Source organism: Chiloscyllium plagiosum, chromosome 4 (genome assembly GCF_004010195.1).
Source record: "Chiloscyllium plagiosum isolate BGI_BamShark_2017 chromosome 4, ASM401019v2, whole genome shotgun sequence".
In the NCBI taxonomy this organism is placed as follows: Eukaryota; Metazoa; Chordata; class Chondrichthyes; order Orectolobiformes; family Hemiscylliidae; genus Chiloscyllium; species Chiloscyllium plagiosum.
Genome location: NC_057713.1, coordinates 111,709,421 through 111,736,187, shown reverse-complemented (window position 1 = coordinate 111,736,187; position 26,767 = coordinate 111,709,421). Strand labels below are relative to the sequence as shown.

Below are 26,767 nucleotides of genomic sequence, written 5' to 3'. Positions count from 1 at the left end.
CACCGATCCTTGTGGCACTCCACTGGTTACAGGCCTCCAGTCTGAAAAACAACCCTCCACCACCATCCTCTGTCTTCTACCTTTGAGCCAGTTCTGTATCCAAATGGCTAGTTTTCCCTGTATTCCATGAGATCTAACCTTTCTAATCAGTCTCCCATGGGAAACCTTGTTGAACGCCTTACTGAAGTCCATATAGATCACATCTACCGCTCTGCCCTCATCAATCCTCTTGTTATTTCTTCAAAAAACTCAATTAAGTCTGTGAGACATGATTTCCCATGCACAAAGTCATGTTGATGAAATAGCTCAGTTAGGAGAGAGTTAGACTGAAGATCTAAAGGTCCCTGGTTCAATCCTGGGTTTCGGCAGGTTACCCACTTGAAATGACTTTTCTGTTTTTCAACCTATAATAGTTCCTGAACAGAGTACAACTTTAACTGTTCATTGAATCTTTCTTCCTGATTTTTTTCTTGTTGTAACATGTTTTGACTCAAAGCTGACACACATTTTCATTGTAATGAACCCTTTAAAAACAAATTGTTGTTGGCTTTGGTTTTTTTTTTAATTTACTGATTACAATTAAACTTTCGTTTGGTGCCAGTTATAGTTGCAGGGATAACTTAGGATCATGGTATATCTCGGCTGTAAGATCTGAGTTGTATATCTGCATAATGGATATGGACCTCATTTTTGAATAGTCCTCTTGCATTTTGAAAATATGTTTGCTGGAATTAATAATGCTGACTGGGTAGCTCAAATACTTGGATACACTTCGGGCTACTACAGTGCTGTACACATGAGGTCTACTTAAGAGACACTAGTAATCAAAAGTATTTGAAGTTTAAGGTACCGGCTGGGAAAGCTACAGTTAATGTTGATAACTTCTTGTTTTGCTTTCTTTGAAAGCAGGTGCTGCTGGCTTTTTCTAGTATCTATAATAGGGCAACATGTTATTTTTTAAACATTAAAAATATATAAAAACAAGTCTCAAGGCACCTCACTGGCACTCGGAAAATAATTGCTCTTATAGACGAGAAACTTGGGAGGGTGTCTAACAGTTATATTGCAAAGAACTTTTAAAAAGCATTTTCACAGGTGCTACATGTGTCCTTGGAGCATAGAAAAAGGTTGACTAGCATGTTGCCAGGGTTGGAGGGATTGAGCTAAAGGGGGAGGCTGAATAGGCTGGGGCTATTTTCTCTGCAGCATTGGAGGCTGAGGGGTGACTTTATAGAGTTTTATAAAAACCAGGAGGGGCATGGCTAGGGTAAATAGTGAAGATCTTTTCCCTAGGGTAGGGGAGTCCAAAACTAGAGGGTTCGGTTTAGGGTGAGAGGGGAAAAATTTAAATGGAATCTAAGGGGCAACTTTTTCCTGCAGAGGGTGTACATGTTTGGAATGAGCTGCCAGAGGAACTGGTGGAGGCTTGTACAATTGCAACATTTACAACATGTGTATGAATAGGAAAGATTGAGAGGGCTACGGCTCAAATGCTGGCAAATGGGACTAGATTAATTTGGGAAATCTGCTAGGCATGGATGAATTAGACCAAAATGTCTATTTCCATGCTGTACATCTCTATGACTCTATGCTTCTGTAATTCTCTCTGGTTTAATTCTATATCTTTTTGGTTTTACTCAGGGCAAAGAGTCTAGATGATTAAACATATTGCCATTAATATATTTCTGCAGAGTACATGAAAATAATACTGATGTGTCCTCTGGCTCCGGTTCAATTCTTTCAATCCTTTCCATGAAATATCCCTTAAAACATTTCCTTGTTTAATTTGTCAGGTTTCATGCATACTCCTGTTTTTAAAAAAAATCTGTTAGCTGTTCTGATAAAGCACAATGTGCCTGAAGCACCACCTTTTGCCTCTGCATGCATTGTCTGTTTTCCCACACTTTGTTTTTGGTTCATATTCCGAGTGTCTGTAATATTTTGCTATTTTGTTCATCAGCTATTATAAGTATGCTAAATGTTCAGATGTCTGCTTTTAATAATGAACTATTTATTGATGTTGTAAGAGAAGTTGTTGACTTTTCTTATTTCATCTTTGGTTAGAGAGTACTGTTTGATCTTTTTACCGATGACTTATTGTGATTGATTGTAAATTCCAAAATGTGGCTGCCAGACTTGCTCTCTGATCGTTTGGAAAGAAATTTGCAAAGTAGCACAAACAGTGGTTTGTATTTTAGTATCCACTTTGCTCTGTTTTGACTCGTGTCTTGAAATCAGAAGATTATGTATTCAAATTTTATGCTCCAGCACTACTGAGTTAATGTTGTCTTTTTGGATGGACATAAATATTTTCAGGTGAATGTAGAAGCTCTCATGATATTTGAAGAAAAGCAAGGAGTTATCCTGTACCCCTTGCCTTCTCTGGGGGTAGTACAGAAAATATATCATTTTGCCCTTCTGTAGAGGGAGGAAAGGAATACTCTATCTGCTCTATTTTGTAAATTTTGGTCAGGTATTTATCTTTGCCTATTAAATTGACAATTCCCAGACAAAATTACTTGCAGAGCACAGGAAATACCCACGATACCCTGTGAACCTGACGTACTGTTCATACAGTTGTCCATGTCTGTGCCCTTGCTTAGTCTGTTAATATATTAAGGATCTTTGAGAACCCTTCTCAAATTGCTGAAATGGTCCAGATCAGCATCGCTGCTCAGCTTTCTTTGGCATACTAGAGCTGATTTTATTCCTCTGCAATGGAAAATGTCGAGAAAACAGAGTACCAAATGTAATATTGCATTTCACTAGACTGCAGTTTTCATTATTTTTAAACTAATTTAAACTATCTTGATCTTCTGAAGAATTTTATTTATTATCGAAGATCAATTACAAATACCCCAACAGAAAATTGAACTCTAAACAAAAAGCCAAGCCTAAGAAAAGCATAGTCTAGAAGGGATTTTAATAGAAGGGATTTATCATTTCTCCAATTAACTGGAAACTGAATGAGTTAATTGGATTTTAAAATAATTGGCCAATAAATCCTGGCCAACTTGAAAATTATATTTAATGCAGAACACTGTTATAAAAATGTGATTTGGGTATGTATATGTCAAACTGACACACTGCAAAATACTTTAAAATTATTGCCAACACATGTACATACTAAGTATGTTTATCATTTGCATAACTGTTTACCCCCATTAATGTTGCTTAAACTTATCATCTATGATGCGTGTAATTTTATTCTCCTGTGTAAAGTTCATTGTTGTTGGAAAGGGAGAAGACCAAATAATTTTTGCATTTGACGGGTGTAACAATGTGAAATTCATGGGTATTAACGGTTTCCTTTGTATATTCAAATCACTGGAAAGTCTGAGTAGACTGGTATTGAAACAACAGTGTACATAGTGAAATTCTAATGAGACCTAGTACTTGACATTCCCTCCTTCTTACTTTCGCAGAAGTATCATGTTGTTATCAAGCAAGAGAGTATCCAATTTGCAGAGACGCTTGTGATCAGGTATAACCTTTGAATTTTTTTAGTATTGATGAGATGAGTTTTTGAAGACCCTAATTTATGCAATTGCATTTGAAATATTGGATAGATGATTATCAATTGGTTTTCTCTTCTGTGCTGCTGATTTCTTGCCTTGCTCATGTTTCTGCCTCTGGTTGTTCCTTGCCCTCCTGAAATGTATAATGTTATAAGGCGTGAGGTTAAATTTCTGGGGCACATTCTGCTTGTAGCAGATCATGATCAATCTGATGACCTCAAATTCACTTACTAACCTCTGCATTAGAAACACCTTATTTTTTCCAAAGACACTCAGCTCTCTTTGAGAGAAAAATGTTACCTCATAAAAGGTGACCCCTTATTGTTGAACAGTATGCCTAGTTCTATATCCTCTCATAAGAGGAAACATCCTCTCCGCATCTACCAAATGAAACCCTTCAGGATCTTGGGTTTCAATCAAGTCACCGCTTACTCTACTGAACACAAAAGTGGATACACATCTTTGCCAGCACAACCTTTCCTCCTGAGCCATCTCATCCATTCCAAGTTTAAGTCTAGTAACCCTTCTCTGAACTGTTCTCATCTTCTTTACATTCTTCCTTAAGTGAGGAAACCAATACTGTATGCAGTACACCCGATGTGGCCTGATAATGTGTGTATTAAGACTTGGAAAATTACCATGAAAGCTGCGCCAGTCACAAGAAAACTCAACTGGTTCAGTCATGTCATAGTCATGCAGCATGGAAACAGATATTTCGGTCCAGCTGGACCATGCCAAGCATAAGCCCAAAATAAACTAGCTCCACCTGTCTGCTCCTGGTCCATATTCCTCCAAACCTTTCCTATTCATGTACCTATCCAGATGTCTTTTAGATGTTGTAATTGTGCCACATCCACCACTTAGGAAGGTCATTCCACATGTGAACCATTCTCTATGTAAAACGTTTGCCCCTCATATCTGTTTTAAATTTGTCTCCTCTCACCATAAAAAACGTGTCCCGTAGTCATGAAATCCCCCATGTAAGGAAAAGACACCTACCATTAACTCTATCTATACCCCTTTATAAACTTATATAAGGTCACCTCACCACCTCTTGTACTCCAGTGAAAAAATCCCAACTTTTCTTTATAACTCAAATCTTTTATACCTGGCAATATCCTGGTAAATCTCTTCTGAATCCTCTCCTCATTAATAATATCCTTCCCATAACTGGCCTTCAAGGAAGAAAAAATATCTAGTTGTCTCTTTGTTCTTTGAAATATCTTAAGAAGTCACATCACATTGGTGATATCAGGGCTTGCTGGATGTATGAGAGGAAAGATTAAACCAAAGAGTAATTTAAAAGGAAGACATATTAAGTTCCCTCTTCTTTTTTCAAAACTAGGATACACCTATTGCTCGCCTAAAACTAGAGGGCATAGGTTGAAGATGACAGGGCAAAGATTTAAAAGGGACTCTAGGTGTGTATATGGTAAGAGCTGCCAGATGAAGTGTTATAGGAAGGTATAATTACAACATTTAAAAGTCATTTGGACAGGCACATGAATAGCAAAGCTTTAGAGGGATGTGGACCAAATGCAGCGAATGGGACTAGTTCAGTTTAGAAAAGCTGATCAGCATGGATGAGTTGGCTGAAGGGCCTGTTTCCATGTTGTATGACTCTAAGACAAGTTGCTATTGTTTAGAGAAAGTATAATTTGGTGAATCATATTTTACATTTGGAATTTTTTCTTTCAGTCCAATTGTTCTAATAGCCATCTGGTTGTGGGTGGGAGAATTCAATAATCTTAGAATAACCTTGCCCTGATTCATGAAGCAATAAGTATAACCTTTCATCACTTAGCCTCATTTCGGTTCTCTAAGTTTGTAAGTTCCAATGATAAAAATCCCAATTTGCCAAGATTTCGAGAGCAAAAACTTATTTGTTCTTATCGCCTGAAAATCTTTCCATACCTTTCCATCATTTAATATTCTGCGTACAATAGTGTATCAGGAACTGGATGCAAAAGTCCAAGCTAACATGATGACCTTCATCAATTTAATATAACTTTCCTTTCTTTTATTCATCCTGTTCAGAGGTTCAAAAGCAAGGACATTACGACTGCACCACAAAAGCCTTTATTATTTCTTTTGTATTCAACAGGCATTTAGATATAAATGATATTCAATGTTCTGTCTGTTTATAGCTACTTTCATTTGCATTTTCACCATTTGATACTTCCACTTCATGAGTTCTTTTGTTTTTCGAGGGAGATAATGTATTTTAAGTGTATTTGTCCTTTAAATTTTTTTTTACCAGAATGCTTTTACATTTCTGTACATTGAACCTGTTTTACCACTGCTCTAATCTGCGTATATCTGCATGTATGTTACTTTGTGGCCTGATAGAAACAAGCTTTTGGTATGTCAGTGAATTTCAACTTTGTAATTGTATTCAAGTACAATCGGTTCTGCTATATCCCATTTCTTCAGTGCAAGTTGGCTTTAACACAATTGAAGAATTTGGACCATTATTTGTCGGATGCAAACTTTCCTTACCTGTATTGAGTATATTGCAATTCCTGCTCCATTAGTTTAAACAGTGTGGCGACTGCGAGATTTTCTTCATGTGAAATTGCACGAGAATGGAACTGTCGTGTTATATCAGAACTGACTTATCATAGAATCATTGAATCCGTACAGTGTGGAAGCAGTATTTCGTCCCATTGAATCCATACTGATCCGCCTGCTCCTGTATTTTAATCCTTGTGCTACAGAGGCCAGAGTACCCTTTTGCTTCTTAACTGCTTGCTGTTCTTGCATTCAGTGACTGGACTGCAAGACTACCCAGGTCTTGTTATATATCCACCTTTGCCAATATATTGCCATTCAGATAATTTACCTTCCTGTTATTGCTTCCAAACTGAACTTCATATTTATTCGCATTATGCTTCATCTGCTATGAATTTCTCTATTTACACAGCTTGTCCAAATCATACTTAAGCATCCTCCTCATAGACCACCTTCCTGCTCGGCTTTGTGTCATCTGCCAACTTGGCAATAGTACGCTTAGTTAACCCCTTCTAAATCATGAATATATCTTGTCAATAGCTGGAATCTAAGCACTGGTGGTACCCCATAAGTCACTGTCACTCAGAAAAAGATAAAATGCCCTTTCCTTTCCCCAGAATTCTTGTTTCTTGTCTGCCAACTTGTTCTCTGCCCATTTCAATACATTACCCTGCAATCCCATAGTACTTTATTTTGCATGCTAATTTCTTATGTGGGACCTTATCGAGAGCCTTCTATGAGTCTGGGTAAACCACTTTATTGGTTCCTCTTATCAACTTTTCTGGTTACAAATTTGGAAAAATTCCAGTGGCTTTGTCAAGCAGTTTCCCTTTTGTAAATGCATGTAGATTCTATCCAACCTTGTCTTTTCCAAGTGTGCTGCTGTTAAATCTTTTATAATGGGCACTAGCATTTTCCTTACTACTGACGTCAGGCTCTGGTATATAGTTCTGTGTTTTCTTTCTACTTATTAGAATAGTGGAGTTGTACGAGCTGCCTTCGGATCCATGTAAACTAGTTCAGAGTCTAGTAGAATCTTGAAAGTTGACCCTCAATGCATCACTCTTTGCAAGGTCACTTTCTTAAATACATTGAGATGCACATTATCAGGCCCTGGGGATATATTGACATTAATCCCAACAATTTTCCCAACACCATTTTGCTACTAATACTGATGTTTTTCAGTTCTTTCCTGTGTTCTACAACGTGTATGGGATGTTATTTGTGTCCTCCTTTGTGAAGACAGAATTCAAAGGATGCATTTAATTGGTCTGCTATGCCTTTGTTCCCCATGATAACTTTCCCCTGTTTCTGACTCTAAGGGGTTCATTTTTGTCTCCACTAAACGTTTTGTCTTCACAAGCAACTGATTGTAAAAGCTTCTTGTGGAATGTTTCCCACAAGATTACCCTAAATTATCTAAATTTTTTTCAGTCCTCCAGAACTGCTCAACATTTTTTTTGGCTATGAAAGTCTATTAAGTGCTTTGTAAAAGTTAGGATGTCATGTTGTGGTTGTACAGTATATTGGTGAGACCTCTTCTGGGGTACTATGTACAGTTTTGCTCATCCTGCTCTAGGAAGTTTGTTATTACATTGGAGAGGGTTCAAAAAAGATTTACCAGGATGTTTCCAGGACTGGAAAGTTTGAGTTATATAGATAGGCTGGGCCCTTTTTTTTTTTACTGAAGTTTTGGAGGTTGTATCTCTAATTTCCTAGACTCTGACCTGCTCTTGTAGCCACAGTACGTTTGTTTGGTCCTGTTCAATTTCTAGTCAGTGGTAACTGACAGAATGTTGATTGTGGTGATTCAGCTATGGTAATGCCATTGAATGCCAAAGGACAGTGGCTGGAGTCTCTCTTGGGATGGTTATTACCTGACACTTAAGAGGTGTGACTGTTACTTGCCACTTATCCGTCTGGATTTTGCGACATACAGACATGGATTGCTTTATTACCTGAGGAGTTGCAAATAGTGCTAAATATTGTATAGTCATTAGCAAACATTATCACTTCTGACCTTTTATGATAGAGAGAAGGTTACTGATAAGGAAGCTCAGAAGACTGACCTCCAACAACCATAACCGTCTTCCTTAGTGCGACAAATGGCCACAAGCAGTGAAGACTTTTCCCCACAATTCCCATTGACTCCAGATTTACGAAGGCTCCTTGATGCTGTACCTCATTCAGATGTGGCCTTAATATTAACAGTGGTCACAGTCATCTCACTTCTGAAATTCAGCTATTTTGTCGATGTTTGAACCAAGGCTGAAATGAGGTCAGAAACGAGTGTTCCTGTCAGAACCCAGATAAGCATCAGTGATCAGTTATCCCTTGCAATTGCTACGAGATAACATCAATGACACCTTTTATTACTGTAGCCTGATAGGGTGGTAATTAGTTTAGTTGGATTTGTTCTGCTTTGTGTATAGGACATACCTGTACAATTTCTGCATTGTCAGGTAGATGCCAGAGTCATAACTGTACTGGTTAGGGGTGTGGCTAGTTCTGGATCTCACTCTCTGACTGTTGTTAGGGTCCATGTCATTTGCAGTACCCAGTGCCTTCAGCCATTGTTAATATCAGATGGAGTGATTCGAATTGGTTGACGTCTGGCATTTGTGATGCTGACCGCCTCAGGAGGAGATCACAATGGACCATCCACTTGGCATATCTGGCTGAAGATAGGGGCAATTCCTTTAGCCTTTGGAATCTTACAGGGGCCTGGATAATGTAGGCTATGGCAAGAAATATAGCTGTATTGTGCAGGAAGTTCAGCAAGGTCTGTTTTGATATTGGGAATAATTTGCTGCCATCTTTAACTAAGTCCTGGGCGTCAAAGTCAGATTTCCACTTAGTGGTGAGTTGCCTGTTAAGAGATTATTGCTTGTTAATAAATTTATTACCTGCACATTCTGCCTCATTAGTGTGCAGCTTTCTGTCATTCTATCTATTACGAACAAACATTGATGCCAAGAAGTCTCAAACTGAAAGTATGGGTGGCTAAATGGTTTGCACTGCTGCCCCACAGTGCCAGGGACCTGGGTTCGATCCCAGTCTCTGGCAACTGTGTGGAGTTTGCGCATTCTCCCCATCTCTATGTGGGTTCCTCCGGGTGCTGTGATTTCGTCCCACAATCCAAAGATATGCAGGTTAGGTGAATTGGCGATGCCGAATTGCCCATAGTGTTCAGGGATGTGTAGATTAGGTGCATTAGTGAGGAGTAAATAAGGTAGCTGAATGGATCTGGCAGGGTTACTCTTCAGAGGGTTGGTGTGACTTGTTGGGCCAAATGGCCTGTTTTCACAATGTAGGAATTCTATTCTATTCAATGGAAGTGAAAATGGGCACTTGACAACATCTGTTTACTGTTTGCTCGAAAAAACCTCAAGGTTGGACAGCAGCCACCAACGGCTTAGGACACGGTCCATGGAATGCAGCAACATGCAACCACTCCTTAGACATTAGCATACACCATGTGCCAGTCTCTGAGAATCCTTGTAGCACATGTCCAGTCTACTTACAGTGCACTGCTACACCTTGGCGCAATGGCAGCTATCATTGTAATACTGCAGCACGGACACTTAGCGTGCATGGACTGAACCAGACAACAATTTTGGCCATTTTGCTTGCTCTTTTTTGTACTCACTCGGTTTGAACCTACCTGGATGCTCACAGTCTCTTTGCCTTATCTTGCCTTTTTATGCCTTGCCCTTCGATTAGTGATATAAGGCTCACAGTATTACTGTATTGTTGTGCCGTTTAACATTGGCCCATAGCTAGGATGCTTGTCATGGTTGTTAGCAGTACTCAATGAAGTCATGCGACAGAGCTTGTGATCAGAAGGCCTTGCCACAGTAAGTCAATGACAGTCTCAGGAGTTCATAAGTGGACAGTTAATCACTTAATGTGGACATAGTCAGTAACCTCTCCTTGTTAGATATGAGGAGCTGAAAGTCGGGCAGGTCATCATGTGTCTCGAGTCTTTCTGCCGTGTAGTGGACTGCTTTCCTCCTGGAATGAGATGGAGGGGAATGAAAGTAGGTGGCACATCTATTAATTTTGGTGCAAGGGGAAGGTGTCCGGAGTGAGTGGATAGGCAGCAGAGGACGTGCATAGTTAATGGAGTAGGGGTTTGGTCAAAAACATTTTTCTTTGAAGTAGAATGTATTTTGGACAATATTTAAATACTAACAAATGTAGCCCTTACAAAATGCTACATTTACTGGGTGACAGAGTGAGGGAAGATGTTGCAGGCAGAGTGAGTGTTAGAGCATGAGACTTGCTGGGAGGCAGGTCCAACAACAGTGTGTGTGAAATTAAGGTTGCAGAATACATGTGGCTGGCTGAGTGGAGGAAGTTATTGATTTTCATCCTACACTGCTGGTCGTTCCTCCAAATGGCTGAGGCTACATTGATCCAGGGCAAACCTCGGACCAGGCTGGCGTAACCTAGTGTCAAGGCCTTCACTGGTGGCCCTTGGGAGTTGGGCATCTTACCACTGCATCACCCTGTTATAGCTTTACCTAGTTTTACACATTTTTAGATTGCCTAGTGCTGTTCTGGCACACCTACTGCAGTCCTTAATAAACCAGGGTTTATCTTCTGGCTTGATAGTGAAGATTGTGGTTGAATATGGTTTTTTGCTGCTGATGGCATCTTGTAACTGCCCTGTTTGGAGTTGCTGGTTTTGCTTGAAAGGCGTCCCATTTAATATGGTCATACCATGGAAACTAAGTCGGGATATCCTCAATGACTTTGGTCAGTCATGGATGAACACATCAGCAACAGTTAGAGTTGTTCAAATTTGTTAAATCTTGAAATTCATTTAAATTTACAACATTTTCCAGTTTTAATGAAAATTTGTCCTGCAGTTTTAAGTGTTTTCAGTATTTCTCCCTCTACAGATGCCACTGGACCTGGATATTTTTGTTCTGTTTTCAGTATCTTCTGTATTTTTGATTTCACGGATTCATTCATATTCCTTCAGGGAGGGGCAGGTTCAATGGGCTGAGAACCTTCTTTGGTTCCTATGTTATCACATTCCAATACTGGATACATCTCTCTCTCTCGAATTCTGGCTGGCAATTAAGTCTGCTCTGGAGTCCTTTTTGTTTTCCTTGAGTCTTTATAATATTATTTCAGAACTGCTATTTGTTTTTCCACTTGTGTCCACAAATGGATAAAATACAGATTGTCCTGTGCGTTTCTTTCTACTTAACACTAATGCATGCAAGCCCATGGAATGTTTGTGTGGGTCAGTTTGGTTGTTTGTGTCTGCACAAGTTTTTTTGGCCAAAGGTCACAGGCACATTCATGACTCATTTTGTAAGGGCTGCATTTGTTAGTATTTAAATATTTTCCAAAATACGTTCTACTTCAAAGAAAGATGTTTTGGAGCAAAATTGAGTCCAGATGCTTTGTTCAATCGAAGTGAGATGTTGCAGTTTTGATTGCGCACAGGCCCTAATGTTTTTTTATTTTCCAGCAATGACAGAGAAATTTTATTTAATTCATTTTTAGTAATTTTTACTTTGTATTTTAACTCACATGGGCCTCATAGCTCAGAAATTGTTGTGTCTCCTGCTCAGACTTGAGCTTTCTTTAACTCTGCATTGATTGCATCTGTGCTGAAATCTGGTGTATCACTTCAGCATTTGATAATTGGGTCCAAAGTTGGACCCAAAATCAAAGTAGATCCTTCAGGCTGATTTTGAATGATGAATCTGTGTAAAAACCAAATTAGGATCTAATTTTTAGACTTATCAAATTTTCACTTAATTTATGACATCTTGATATTTTTTCGAAGTGAGACTAATTTTTGTAATTCTAAACCACCATCTTTTGACAACTTTCTAATGTATGTATTTTTGCCAATATAAATAAGCAACGACCTGTCTTCATGGAAATGTAACCCTAGTGCTCAAAAATTATACAAAATGCATTTGTTATGAAAATAAATCCTCAATAAACAAGGTGATAAACATTGTTCCCTATCTACCAGATTTGATCATGTGTTGAAAAGATTGCATTGTTTTCTACCATGTGATACACTCAAGGTTATCAATAGGCCGCAATTTCAGGGGACACAGACTGCACAAGCAATCACAGTGAATGTAACTTTTTTTTTCACAAGCTGCTTTTATTACCCTCATCAACACGATGAATCTCTCAAACAATTCTATTACCATTTACTTTGTTAAAAAAAAGTATTGCCTATTTCCATTGGTGTTGTCAACGTGAGAATTTAAGTTGTCAGTTGCTGCCACATTCCTGCTGCTTCAGTTACTGCCTCATTCACCACTCACATGCTACTCAATTGTTGCCGCCTTGTTGCTCCACTCGAAAGTCTTAACCTGTCACCCACTGCCCTACTTGCTGTCTTTGCATGAGCACAGAGGCAAGCTGGTGAGTGGAGACAATGGGGCAGGGAGAGAGGGAGACAGTGACAGAAGTGGAGGTCTGAGAAGGGAGCAGAATGCTGCGAGCAAACCATTGAATGAGAGGTAACAGCAGGTGGAGCACGCAGATATCAGCGACAGCAACATCCTGGGGTGGGTGCGCAATGATGTCAAAATACTTCCTGTTCTAGTACTATAATTGAAAATATATTAATTGGAAGGTAGAAATGCATATTCATTTTCTCAAATTTGCTGTCTTTTTTTTCCTGTGAAAGGAATGATAATCTCTTTGTCGCTGTCTTGCATGTCATTACAGCAAGCTAACAGTGAAGGTCTCAGAAGTTAGGCATCCAGTTTCCTTGCACTTTGATAATATTTATCATAACTCTGGAAGTGAAGTTTTTTTTACACTTCTAGAAATGAAGGAGCAAATATTTGATGGCCCAGGAGGCAGCAGAGTAGGGCTGCTGAGCCAGAGCTTATCCAAAATGAGCATTTTTCATCTTTCCTTTTGGCTTTTTTAATTTACTTGTCCTGAACTTGGACCGCATCGGTGATGAGAGCCCAGTGCGTGGACTTCGTCTAGACCCAGGGCACAGACCTCGAATGCTACTGGATCGAGGCATGGACCATGGGCAGGCCTGGTGAAGAGTAGAGTGAGCCCCTACTGACTTCTCCAGAGCAAGCACAAGACCGGGAATTAGCGGCTGTTACATCGGCAGAGGCAAGTAGGCCAGCAACAAATGATGACACCTGAAGATTGGTGACTTCTGTGTTGGTTGGTTGGTGGTGACGAAGTGGTGGTAGAAGAGCATCCTGGCAACATCGATGAGGTGGGCCCAGCCCCTGTGAGAGTCGTGACTCTAAGTTGGTGGATCCGAGACAGTGCCGAAGTATTGACCCAGTGTCCAAAATGACGCCAGAGGATCAGTGACTTCGATGTTGGCTGGGGGATTCAGTGTAGATGGTGGCAAGGCTGGCGGTGCAGGCGTCTTTGGCAATGATGAGCTGGCTCAGGACTGATGGACTCTTCAAGCTATATTTTTTTTCCCTTATTCTTAAATTATTCAAAACACCGCAATTTCATGGTGACACGTGAAAGTTTTTTACTGTATTTCATTGTATGTTTATAAATACGTGTACAATAAAATCAAAATCTTTGCACCATTTTTACTTTTGATGGACATTTTATTGTTTGTTTTGTTGTATCAAGCTTATATAATACAGGCAAGATCTTGCAAGCTGTTATATTGATGTTACAAGCCAAAATATCTGTTTTGACACACTCATCTTGAGTATGACCTTGTTTTCTTTGGATGTAATTGCTGTTCTGTATCAACTGCTCAAATGGTTTTTCCACATGCCAAAGATTTTTGAGCATTAGTAAGTCAGTGTTTGAAGGTTGTAACAGCTGAATGTTTCTTTGGAAATATGAAATGGTCTGAGAAATTTAGTTATGGCTTAATATTACAAAACTGTTGACAATTTTTAATCAACGTTCCACATAATCACCATTTCTATTTGACATTCAATGGCATTATCATTGCTGAATATACTGCCATCATGACTTTTGATGTCTGCACCCTTTTGATATGTCCTGCAACCTTCAGCTGTTTCTTGGTATCAATTGGAGTGGGTCAAATTGTTGAAAATTGGTATCTGTTGTCAGGAACTTCGTGGGTGGCACGGTGGCACAGTGGTTAGCACTGCTGCCTCACAGCGCCAGAGACCGGGTTCAATTCCCGCCTCAGGCGACTGACTGTGTGGAGTTTGCACATTCTCCCCGTGTCTGCGTGGGTTTCCTCCGGGTGCTCCGGTTTCCTCCCACAGTCCAAAGCGGTGCAGGTCAGGTGAATTGGCCATGCTAAATTGCCCGTCGTGTTAGGTAAGGGGTAAATGTAGGGTATGGGTAAGGGGTAAATGTAGGGCTTCGGCGGGTCGGTGTGGACTTGTTGGGCCGAAGGGCCTGTTTCCACACTGTACGTAATCTAATCTAATCTAACTACAGAAGGATGTCCAGATGGATTGTCCAGTCATCACCTTGGCTGAAGACAGATGGAAATGTTCAGCCTAGTCTTCTGCACCTATGTACCTGGCTCAATTTGAGGCTCAGGATGTTGTGGAACCCCCTCCTTGAGTTAGGACCACAAAGCTTTGATCTGATCTGTTGGCAGTCAAGTCATTCAGCTACTGTTTAGCTTGCATGAAATCTTATAGCCTGACTAGATTGCTACCATCTTTCTAGATATTCCTTATGATACTCCTGGCAAGCTTTGCTGCACCTGTAGTTGAACTAGGTTTGATCTCCTTGATAATGTGATGGATATACTGTGCAACTTTGGATTGTAGTTTAGTACAGTTATGCTGCTGATAGCCCATTGGACATAGGTTTGAGCATCTACATTTGTTCTCCGTTACAGTGCCACACAGAATAATAGGGGACAGAACAGTAGCTTAGTCGTTAGCACTGCTACCTCACAGTGCATTGGACCCAGGTTTGATTCCACTCTTGGGGAACTGTGCAAACTCCACAAAGATATTCTCCCCATGTCTGCTTGGGTTTCCTCCCACATCCAAAGATGTCCAGGCTAGGTGATTTAACCATGGGAAATGCATTGTTTGCAGGGGTAGGGGAGGGGGTGAATAAAGTTGGGATGCTGTTTGGAAGGTCAATATGGACATGATGGGACAAATGGCTTGCTTCCACACTGTGATCTCTGAGTAGGGTCCTCATTACGAAGGGACTCCGTAAGCTTCCAGTGTTGTTGGCTCCTTCTTCAAATATGAGTTATTTTAATCAATTTGGTGGATTCTTTTGTAATTGTGGAGCCCACTGTGGATAGATGCATTTACAACAGGTAGATTGGTGACGATGAGATCAAGTAGATTGTTACCCCTTGTCAGCTTGCTCACTAGCTGTTGCAGACCCAATTTGGCAGATATAACCTTGAGGCTTTAACCAGTTCAGTCGGCAATGATGCTACCAAATCATTCTTTATGTAGGGCTTTGAAATACACGCACGCGCACACACACTTCTGTAAGGAGAGCTGATTGTTCTATTCCAGAAGGGTTGTGTGGGTAATTGAAATAAAATGACCTTGCCTATTTTTTACTTGATCCCATGAGATTCGAATTCCCATGGTAACACCTTTCCATCTCTGTATTTGTAAGTTACTACTTCCATTATGTCTGACCAGCTAATTGGATAGGACATTACCAGCAATAGTGATGGAGGAGTCTAGGACATGGACTGTAAGGCATTTAAGGTCAACTTTACCAATTTAACATGTCCCTGTTAAGAAGGACATGGCAGCATGTGCCATTTTCAATTCTAGTGCCTAGATTGATGAACGGTAGTCCATCCGCTTGTATGTTTTCTGCAGTAATTTAGTACAACTAAATGGTGTGCTGGAGTATTGCAAATAATATTTTAGAGTGGACCATGCTGTCTGGGGTGATCTTTAAGACCAGTCTAGGGAGGGTCAGCAAATTTCTTTGACAATGCTAAACCAAATGGGTTTATATACCAATCTCATAGTTTCATAGTCACTGTTAGTGAAATCAACTTTTAGTTGCAGCTTTATTCATTAATTTGGATTCAAATTCCACTATTGACTATGGTCAAGAAAAGTTCTGATGTATGTTGGCCTGGAAGTTCCCTCATTTTCTGTTTTTATTTTAGATTTTCAGATCTCCATTATTTTCCTTTTGTAAACTATCCAGTTGTTACTTTTATTCAGCTCCCGTTATGAGGATGAGACTGAGGCCCTCTTGTGGCTCAGTGGTTAGCTTCCCTACTCCTGGACTGGGTGGTCCAGTTTGAAGTCCCACTTGTTCCAGAGGTGTATAATAACATCTCTGAACAGGTTGATTAGAAAGTATCCAGAAGGATGAGACTGGTAAATTGTTGCACTGTAGCTGGGCCTGCATTCCAAGAAATATTCTAGAGTAATATGAATAGTGAAATAATCTAAAACTGGTATCAGAATTAAATGTACATGTTTAATTGATGGATGGAGTTTCTCCACTGTCTGATATGTATGGCGTGTCTGGTAAATGTGACCATATCTTTATGTAGTCTTGGCCAATGAAATTGTGCTTTAGCCTGTGTTATTAATATCTAAGTAACCTTCCATTGGAATTTTGTGAGCCATTCATAAAATGTTATTGCAGCTGGGATTACCATCATTCCTGCTTGGCTTGTGTTTCAGGTGGTCTCCATTTTCCTCAGTTTTATTTGATCATGGAATGTGGGCATTGTTGGCTAAGTCAACACTTGTTGCCCGTCCCTACTTAAGAGTCAACCACATTGCTTTTGATCTGGAGTCAAATGTATGCCAGGAGAAGACAAAAGATTTCTTTCCGTGAAATTCATTAGTGAACTAGATGAATTTTTATAGCAGTCAGCAGAGGTCACATGGTCATCATTAGGCTAACTTTTTATTCCTTTTTTTTTATTGAATTCAAATTTCACCATCGATCCTGGTGTGATTCAGATCTAGGTCACTAGAATATTAGCCTGGCATTCTGGTTTACTAAATAAATCTTGAGCTTTGCTGCAATAGTATTCCTGTATTATTCCATAATTATGATTTCCTTTACAAAATCAATGTTTTCTCTCTAACATCAGTGATTGCAGCTTCTGATCCCATAGCATTTCCTTTACTGTAAATTCTACAAATTTCTGATAAGGCTTCTTTATCTCAGTAAAAAATTTTAATAAGTTTGAGGAGCAAGCTCATAAACATTGCATATTGCTTTTTTAACAGTTTCATAGCATGTAGATTGTTCTTTCGGCAAATTTGCTTACACTTAGCTTTCCCTGTAACAATAGTTTTTAACATTAATGACCAAACAGCTTTTTATCCACTTATTACACTTCATGTGAAAAAGTTATAACATCTTTCAACTCCACCTTCTGTAAACTCTGGTGCGAAGTGTGGATTTCTGGTTAAGGCAAGTCCCTCATTGGAATCTGAATAATCCTCTAAGCAACTACTTCCTTTTTTCCTTGTAAACATTTCTGTAGCAAAGTCATGTTGTGTGGTTTTTTTGTACTTCAAGCTTTTTAAATTCCATTTCCCTTTTATTTTCATGTCTTTCTATTTGCTTTGTTTTTTTCTCTTGCCTTGTACTCTAATTCAAGCTTTTTTTAACTTTCAGTTCTCGTTTCCTTTTTCTCCTCCCTTTTATTGCTATTTTTGTTTCCTTCAATTTTGAATCTTTACATTTCTCTTTTTGTCAGTGATTTTTATTTTTATTTCTAGCTGAAGCTTAGCTAATTCTAGTGATGACACATCACATTCAGGGTTCCCTCCTTTGAATTCAAAGTGCTGCGTAATTACAATAAATAGTATAAATTACTGTGGAGATCCTGCTTTTACTCTGACCACAGTTTGTCTGCTAACTCTCTGTTTAGCTTTGGTCAAAGACTTTAAATAATCCACTGTTATGCCTTCTACATCCAGAAAAGCCAATTTGAAAGTCCAATCCATGCAATGAACTTCACAACACTCTCATTCCATGTTTAGAACCCCCATGCACCATTCCTTAAGTGACATGGATCCTTTCTAAATCCAGTGAATTTCAGTTTCTCAATATGATCCCAGTTGTTTGTAATACTGGACAAGTCAGATCCCAGAATGAAACCTGATTTGAAAGATTTTGTGTTGAAATTTTGCAATTTGTTAACATGGTGGTCAGTCAGTGAAACGTATTCACACAAGGAATACACATATTCTTCAACAATAAAACATAAATTTATTCCACTAAATTAAAAAAATTAGCAATGCTTGATATGTGTAGGAAAGTTAGAAAGTTCTTAACACAAACATCAAAACAAAGTTTCAACTGTTTCAAATGCCATTCATCAGAGACATTCAATACCACAGATATTACAGCTGTCTTGGGTTTTGAAGATCTTAATTGAACTCCCCCAGTTTCATTTTGTCGAACTGTGGATACATTTTTACAGTTCCTTTTTGACTCTGCTGGCATGTACCTCTTTCAGTACTGATAGCCCAAACTTTCTCTCAGTTCTGACAACATGGAAGTTGTTTTCCAAACTCTTCTGGTTTGAAAACTCCACAGCCTAGAAACTGTTTGAGTTGACTGGTTCCCCATAACTGAGGAATTTCCTGCTCACTAGAACGTTATTCTCTTCTGAACAGAACGGAGTTTCTGAGTTAAAGCTTTGGACCTTCTATTTTGAAGTCAAAAGAAAATTCACTGCCATAATTTGTTTACCTTCCCTGTCGTTAACTCAACACTATATATGTTTTATCCATTAATACAATGCAGTTCTTCCAGTCATGAAACTGCAATCATCTTTTCTTGGGATTGATGCATTGATGTAATTCTTCCAATTTGAATTTAGAAACTTTTAAGAATTCATTCACTTCTATCAGCCAATATTTTGAAATGCAGATCCAAATTCATAGAATCCCTATAATGCGGAAAAAGGCCATTTAGCCCATGGAGTCAGAAGAGTATCTCACCCAGACCAAGCCGCCTACCCGATCCCTATAACACTGCATTTACCATGGTCCATCCACCTAAACTGCACATCTTTTGGACAGTGGGTGGTAACTGAAGCACCAAGTGGGAACCACCGCAGACGTGGGGAGAACATCTAAAGGCTACAATCAAACCTCTGGTGCTGAGAGATAGTCATGCTAACCACTGAGTCACTGTGCTGCCCAAAAATATAATATATATATATAATTTAACTGATATGAAAGTGATGCAAAGACAGTATTTTGGATGTTTTGATGTGACATAACCCAACCAGAGTAAAGAAATAATAACTAAACTATAAAAGTAATGGTTCATCATGACACATTTGGCATAGGGCCTCAGTTATCAAAAGCATCAACACTGATCTGATTGAATAATGGAGCAGGATTGAGGAATTGCATGGCCCATTTCTTAATTCCTAGGTACATATATGCAGGAAATAAGATGATATTAAAACCATAGAGAGTGAAGAAATACCTTCCCTAAGACAGTGATAGAAACTAAAACTATCTCCTGGAAGTCAAACTGCAGAAGAAGAAAACAAATGGGGGAAAATAAACAGATGAGTGATTACAGAAAAGTTGCAGCTTATATTTTAGAGTCAGGAACTATGCCAGAAGTAGTTAGCTATTTATACATAAAACATCTTGCATAGGGTGTGCACTTCTATCCATAAGCCCTTCTCCCATTGTTATTTTGGGAGAAATCTGTCCATGTGAACTATAATAAATTGTAATGTCAACTTCATTTTTGTAGAGCAAGCTCCCCCTCAAATTTGCACTGTCACCCCATTCTCTGTATATCCAACAGAAAAAATTTGTTGCTGATCAATTCTGTCCATACATTTCTGGTATTATAAGTTATATTGTGTTCTGAAACTCTCTTTGATCCACCCTTAATAGTATATAGAATTATAGAATCCTTACAGTTGGCCCCATAGATTCCAACCATCCGAAAAGCATCCCACCCAGACCTCTCTCTCCCCTGGCCATACTATCCCTGTAACCCTGCATTTTCCATGGCTAATCCACTTCTGCACATCCCTGGATACTACAGGCAATTTAACATGGCTAATCCACCGAGCCTGCACAAGATAGAACAAGTAATTTGTTCCATTGTTCTTACTACCACAGTTTGGAGCATTTGTTCTAATTCCTTATGAAGAGCTTATGCTTGAAATGTCGATTCTTCTGCTCCTCTGGTGCTGCCTGACCTGCTGTGCTTTTCAAGCACCACATTCTTCGACTCTGATCTCCAGCATCTGCAGTGCTCACTTTCTCCCAAACTTATTAATTAGACTAGCCACGCTTTCCTCCAAATCGTTTATGTAAACCACAAGCAGCAGGGGTCCCAGCACTGATCCCTGTGGAACACCATGAGCCACAACCCTCCATTCTGACAAGCATCCTCCCACCACTGCCCTCTGTCTCCTATGACTAAGCCAGTTCTGTATCCATCTTGCCCAACTCACCTCGATACCATGTGTCTTCACCTTTTGCACCAGTCTGCTATGAGGGACCTTGACAAAAACTTTACTGAAGTCCATGTAGGGAACTTCAATCGTTTTTACCTCATCAATCATCTTTGTCACCTTCTCAAAAAACTTGATCGAGTTAGTGAGGGACAACCTCCCCTGCACAAAGCCATTCTTTCTCTTGCTAAAGTCCATTTGCTTCTAAGTGCATATAGATCTTGTCCCTGAGAATCTCTTACAATAATTTCCCTATGAGCATCGTGAGGCTCATGGGCCTGTAATTTTCTGGATTATCCCTGCTACCTTCTTAAACAATCCCCTGGGACCGCACCTGTAGCCAGAGAGGATACAAAAAGGTCTGTCTGTGCTCCAGCAATTTGTTCTCTTGCCTACCTCAATATTCTGGGATGGATCCCATCAGGATCTGGGGACTTGCCTACCTTAATACTTTTTAAAACACACAACACCTCTCTTTTTAATAGCAACCTGGCTTAGAAATTTGACACTCCCTACCCTGAGATCATCCTCCACCAACTCCTCTTCGGTGAATACTGACACAAAGTATTCGTTTAGCACCTCACCTACCTCTTCTGGCTCCACACACAGCTTCCCTCCTTTGACTTTGAGTGGGCCAACACTTTCTCTGGCTACCCTTTTGCTTTTTATATCAGCATAAAAAACGTTGGGATTCTCCTTAATCCTGTTTGCTAATGACTTTTCGTGATCCCTTTGGCCCTTCTAATTCCTTGTTTAAGTTCTGTCCTACTTTCCTTATATACTTAAAGGGCTTTGTCAGTTCCCATCCTCCTAAACCTTACGTATGTGTCTTTTTGTTTTCTTTTTGACCAAGCTCATAACATCCCTGTTCATCCAAGGTGCACATAACTTGTCATACCTATCCTTCATTCTTGCAGGAACATGCTGCTCCTAAACTCTTACCAACTGCCGTTTGAAATACTCCCTCATGTAGATTTATCCTCAAACAGCCACTTCCAATCAAAATTCTCTATTTCCTGCCTAATGTTGTAGTTTGCCTTCCCCCAACTTAACACATTCCCCTGAGGACTGCTGTTATCCCTGTCCATGAGTAGCTTGAAACTCCTGGTATTACAGTGACTACTCCTGAAATGTTCTCCAGCTGAAACTTCACATACCTGGTTGGGCTTGTTTCTGGACTGTTTACATACTGTCAAGAAACCCTCCTGAATGGTCCTTACAAATTCTGTCCCTTTCAAGCTCCGAGCACAAAGTCAGTCCCAGTCAATATAGGGGAAGTTAAATCATCCACCACAACAGCATTGCTGTTTTTTCATCTTTCCAAAATATCTCTACATACTTTCTCCTCTATCTTCCGCTGGCTTTTGGGTGGCCTGTAGTATACCCTCAGCATTATGATTTCATCTTTCCTATTCTGAGTTCTACCCGTATTGCCTTGCTGCATGAGTCCTCTGATCTATCCTCCCTCAGGTCAGCTGTGAGATACTCCTTTACCAGTAATGCAACTCTCCACCCCTTTTGCATCCCTTTCTATCATACCTGCAACATTCAAATCCTGGGACATTCAGCTGCCAGTCTTGTACCCCTTTCAGCCAAGTCTCCGTAATCGCAATAATACCATGGTTCCAAGTAGTAACCAGAGCTCTACCTTGTCTATTATACTTCTCGTATTGCAACACATGCATTTCAGACCACCTCCCCTGCTCTTTTCAGCAGCTTTTCCTTGCTTATTCTTGCTCTTCGTCATGTTTGCCTTGGTTTCTACCTCTCCCTCAATTTCTGCATCTACTGCCCCACACCTCTGTTTCTCATTGCCTTGCCAGGCTAATTTACTCCTTCCCCAACCACTCTGCCAAGTACTCCCCGAAGGACGTTAGTCCCAGTACTGCCCAGGTGTAACCCTTCTGATTTGTACATGTCCCAGATCCCCCAAAACTAGTCCCAATGCCCTACAAATCTGAAACCCTCCCCCCTCACATTATTATTTCAGCCATGTGTTCATCCTAAATATCCTGCTGGTTCTCTTCTGACTGGCTCGTTGTATTGGTAGTTAACCTGACACAACTACCTTTGAGGTCCTACATTTCATCTTTCTTCCTAATTTTCTCTTCTCTATTAGTACCTCATCCCTTTTGTATTTTTAGACTTTGTCAATAGTACCAATGTGTGCCATGACCACTAACTGTTCACCCTCACCCTCCAAAATGTCCTGCAACTGTTCTGAGACATCTAGGGTCCGAGCACCAGGGAGGCAACACATCATCCTGCACTTTGTTGTGGCCACAGAAATGCCTATCTATTTCCTTTACAATTTAATCACCTTTAACTATAGCATTTTGATGTCTATTTCTCCCTCTCGCTGTAGCAGAGCTAAATATGGTGCCATGAATTTGGCTTATGCTGTTATCCCCTGACAGAAGGGTTACACCCAAAATATTGACTTCTCCACCTCCTGATGCTGCCTTGCTTGCTATGTTCTTCCAGCTTCCTGTTTGCCTACCTTGTTATCCCCTGACAGGCCAATATCCAAAATGGTGTATCTGTTTTGTAGGGGAATAGCTGTAAGAGATTCCTGCCATGCCTGCGTAGTTCTCCTGCTCTGATGATCACTGATTTCCTTACTGCCTGTGGAGTTTGATTCTGCAGTGTGAGCTCTCCTGCTATGTCTTACCCCTGCATTAATTAATTCTTACAATGTCAAATACTTTTAATGCTAAATTGAAACTGTTGGTGTTCACTGCTCAAATAACAATTTTTCAGAATTTACCTTCTACTCGCCAACAACAGTTTTGAGAACCTGTTCAGGCTCATGTTCTTTTACCCGCTGGAGCTCTCACTGCTGCCCCTCCTGTCACGATGTTCTGTCTCCTTTCCTCTGAACCTTGCTTTTTTTTTTGTTTAGAGGAGGAAGTAGGGATGAAAACACCACAGTCCTGTAATGTTTGGAGCTGACTGTTTCTTAACACCAGATTCTTCCAAGATGGCCTTCATACCTGCACTGACTGCAAAGTCAACTCCCAGAATGCAAACAAGCGATGTCTCAGCACTCATCAGGATATCCACAACATTCAGAATAAAGCAGCCAGCTATAAGTTTCTCTCTGTCCAAAGTATGTAAAATAATGAAGCACCTTAATTGGTGCATCTACTTTTGTAACTTCAAACCTTCCATTCCTTGCTGCATCACACAACTTGTAGTTGTCAGCTGAAAGGTCAAACACTGATAGAGATTACAGATGACTGGCTTAGGCAAGTTTATCCACAGAAATATGATCCGGACTCCTTTGGGCAAACCTGATGATCAGCTGGTCTTTTCTGGCGACTCAATCTTGAATATTTCACAAGATTGAAGATAAGTAGAAACGAAAAGCAATGGATCACTGTATCTCTCCTAATTACATTACATCAGAAGGTGTCTATCAATATTGGACGGATATCCAAATGGTGAGGGCTTCAGAAATGCCTGATTAATTGTGATGGCCCCTGGTAATTAATGCATGAGAGAGTCCATTATATGTTCCCTCAGAAACACAAATCTTGGAGCCAATCTGACTTAGGTGGATTGATAGCTCTTCTATTAAATAGTGACCTTAAGTATTTATCTACGTAATCTGAGATATAAGAAACTCCAACCAAAGTTTTTGTACCACGATTGGCTCTTTTAATATCGTCTCGTACAAAGCACTTTGGAACATACTCAGATTAAAATTTGACTCAGCCACATAAGGAGATCCTGAAAACTGTTGGAAAAGCGTCTTTAAAAGATCACCTTCTGAGGGAGCTGAAATACTGAAGATGTTTGAAAATGAAAGTCTGGCAAATAGGCCTATTCTGTTGTATACATTATGTCTGCATAACATGAACACATTGAAAAGCATACTCCCCTGCTCAAAATAGGGAATTCAGATATGTTGAGGTGTTTTAAACATGTGAATGATAAAGGAGAATCACTGTTTCTATTGTTAACAGTTCAATTTGAGAGAAGGTGATTGCTTTTAAATTATTAATTATAATTATTTAAATTCTTAATTTTCCTTCTTTTTCTTGATACCAGAAGCATATTAGGTTGACACAGAAAGAAAAAAGGTCTTCTGCACTAAAACTTCCTTCATTACCAAGTTCTCTGCTGATGTCCCATTTTTGGGGTTCAGTTAAAGATGCTCAGTGTTTGTGAAAAATTGTCTTCAGAAGTTAGTTCACTCCTTTGCACAAGTTCTTAAATTCCTTAGAGAACCTGTGTTTTAAAAAAACTTACTGTGTTCAGTTTTTAAGTTGTTTGCTTAATTTGGCTTGTGCTTAATTGGACATGTTATTTTTGTTAGCTAACGTCCACAAAAAGTGAGTCTCGGCTGAAACACCTTCTGCAGCGATTACCTGGTTATTGTCCAGAGTCTCTGGTAAGAGGAATGTGGTTTCATCTTAATTTACAATTACCAGTTTGCTTGCATGCTATTGCCAATATGGGAATGCTGTATTGATTCATGGCACATTTTCCAGTTAGGTTACTAATGTTTTGAATGTTTTTACACTGCCAATTCTGTATTGCTATCTATCAAGTATATTTTAAAATTGCTAATCTTTCAGTTACTATCTTTTTTATATAAATAATGTGGGGATTTGTTTAACTCAATTGGCTGAATGGCTGGTTCGCAATGCAGAGTGCTCTCTCTGTTAATCTCACACTCTCTAATGTAAGATTAGCCTTATGGCCTGGTAGGACTCTGGCAAATGTTACCTTTTTTTATGTATAGCTGGACATAGTTGATAAAACAAGTGACTAAAATGTATTTTCAAAAGACTTCATAGATTGTTAAATGTGTTTTTCAGCTTGAATTCTGGGTTTGTATTAACTCTTCTTTGCCTGGTAAGTGAAGATTATTTGAAAAAAAAATCACGCAACAACCACTCATCTCTATTGATGTAACAACTTCACAATATTGTTGAAAAAACGTGTGTTTTGTTGAAACTTATCATCTTGCAATCAGGACAATTTACAAGAAACACCTGAGTAATTATGAACAAAAACAGAAAGTGCTGGAGAAACTCCGATCAGAAAACACCTGTTGAGAGAGAAAAAGAGTTAACGTTTCAACTGCAGTGGCCCTTTGTCAGAACTGTTATGATGATGTTGAAAAGATGCTTCCATGAGTCGGCAGTGTCGAATTAGGGGGCATATATATAGAATGAGGGAACATTCATTTGGAACTGAAGTGTGAAAGAATGCCTTCTCTGGGTCAGTTATGAGAGGACAAATATCTTCGGCTCGTATTTCTTATGTTTTTCTGAATCTGGCCTGTGGTTTCCTCTCGGTCTTCCTTTTTGATTAAAGGAGTTACATTTGCTATCTTTCAATCTAATTAGACCATCCCTAAACCAAAGGAGTTTTGGAAAATCAAAATTGGTGCACCAGCTATCTCGCTAGCCAATTCCTTTTAAGAATCTAGGATGTGGTGCCTTGACCAATTGAAGTCAACCTGTCTTGGTAAGAATTTAACCAAAGCTTGGCACTTAACTGTTGGTAATCATAAACTAATACATTCTCCATTTGCAAAACCACTGCTAACTAGAGTCCATTTTCCAGTCAATAAGCACTGTATTCTCATACAGTTGTTTTCCCTTTGCTTTGATATATCTTGTAAATTATCCTTTTAAGTACAAGATTAATAACTTCACCGAAATGTGCCTTTTTTTTTCCACAATTCTTAAGTTATGCATGACCAAATAGTCTATATTTAACATAGTTGAAATATACTCTACAGGAACATTGTCAAAAATTGACACCAAACGCTAAAAACATTATTAGGGAACAAAATTTAAGTAGTATTGTAATTTTGATATAAATATACCTGTATACAAAGCTTGTGTAGTGACTCTTAGCATAAACCACCACCAGGTGTCACTGTAATAAGAGAGCAGTCCTGTTGCCTGATAAGACTATGGCAACTCATAGAGTCATAGAGATGTACAGCATGGAAACAGACCCTTCGTTCCAATCTGTCCATGCCGACCAGATATCCCAACCCAATTTCCATACACGTACCACCCTCTGCGTGAAAAAGTTGTCCCTTAGATCTCTTTTATATCTTTCCCCTCACCCTAAACCTATGCTCTTGAGTTCTGGACTCCCTGACTCCAGGAAAAAGACTTTGTCTATTACTGTACTTTTAAAGGTAGGGAGAGGTTCAGGGAAAGAAATCCTGAGCTTAAGGTGTTGGCAGTTGATAGAATTTGCTGCCAGTGATGCAACTGTTCTTGAGGCCAAAATTGAAGTACAGTTGTGACAAATCATTGTAAGGTTACAGAAAATTAGAAAAATCAGGAAAAATGAGGATGTGGAGGGATTTGAAAAC

At 39.4% G+C, this 26,767-nt stretch overlaps 1 protein-coding gene across 2 annotated transcripts in view; it reads left to right on the top strand.

The window, feature by feature from the left end:
- Window positions 1–26,767, top strand: part of reck (reversion-inducing-cysteine-rich protein with kazal motifs) — a 185,724-nt gene that overhangs the window by 27,037 nt on the left and 131,920 nt on the right. For both annotated transcript variants that reach the window (XM_043688961.1, XM_043688962.1), the window contains 3 exons: window positions 3,426–3,484; window positions 24,740–24,814; window positions 25,245–25,281. In XM_043688961.1, coding sequence (XP_043544896.1) covers window positions 3,426–3,484; window positions 24,740–24,814; window positions 25,245–25,281 — 171 coding nt within the window. The remainder of the gene's footprint in view (window positions 1–3,425; window positions 3,485–24,739; window positions 24,815–25,244; window positions 25,282–26,767) is intronic.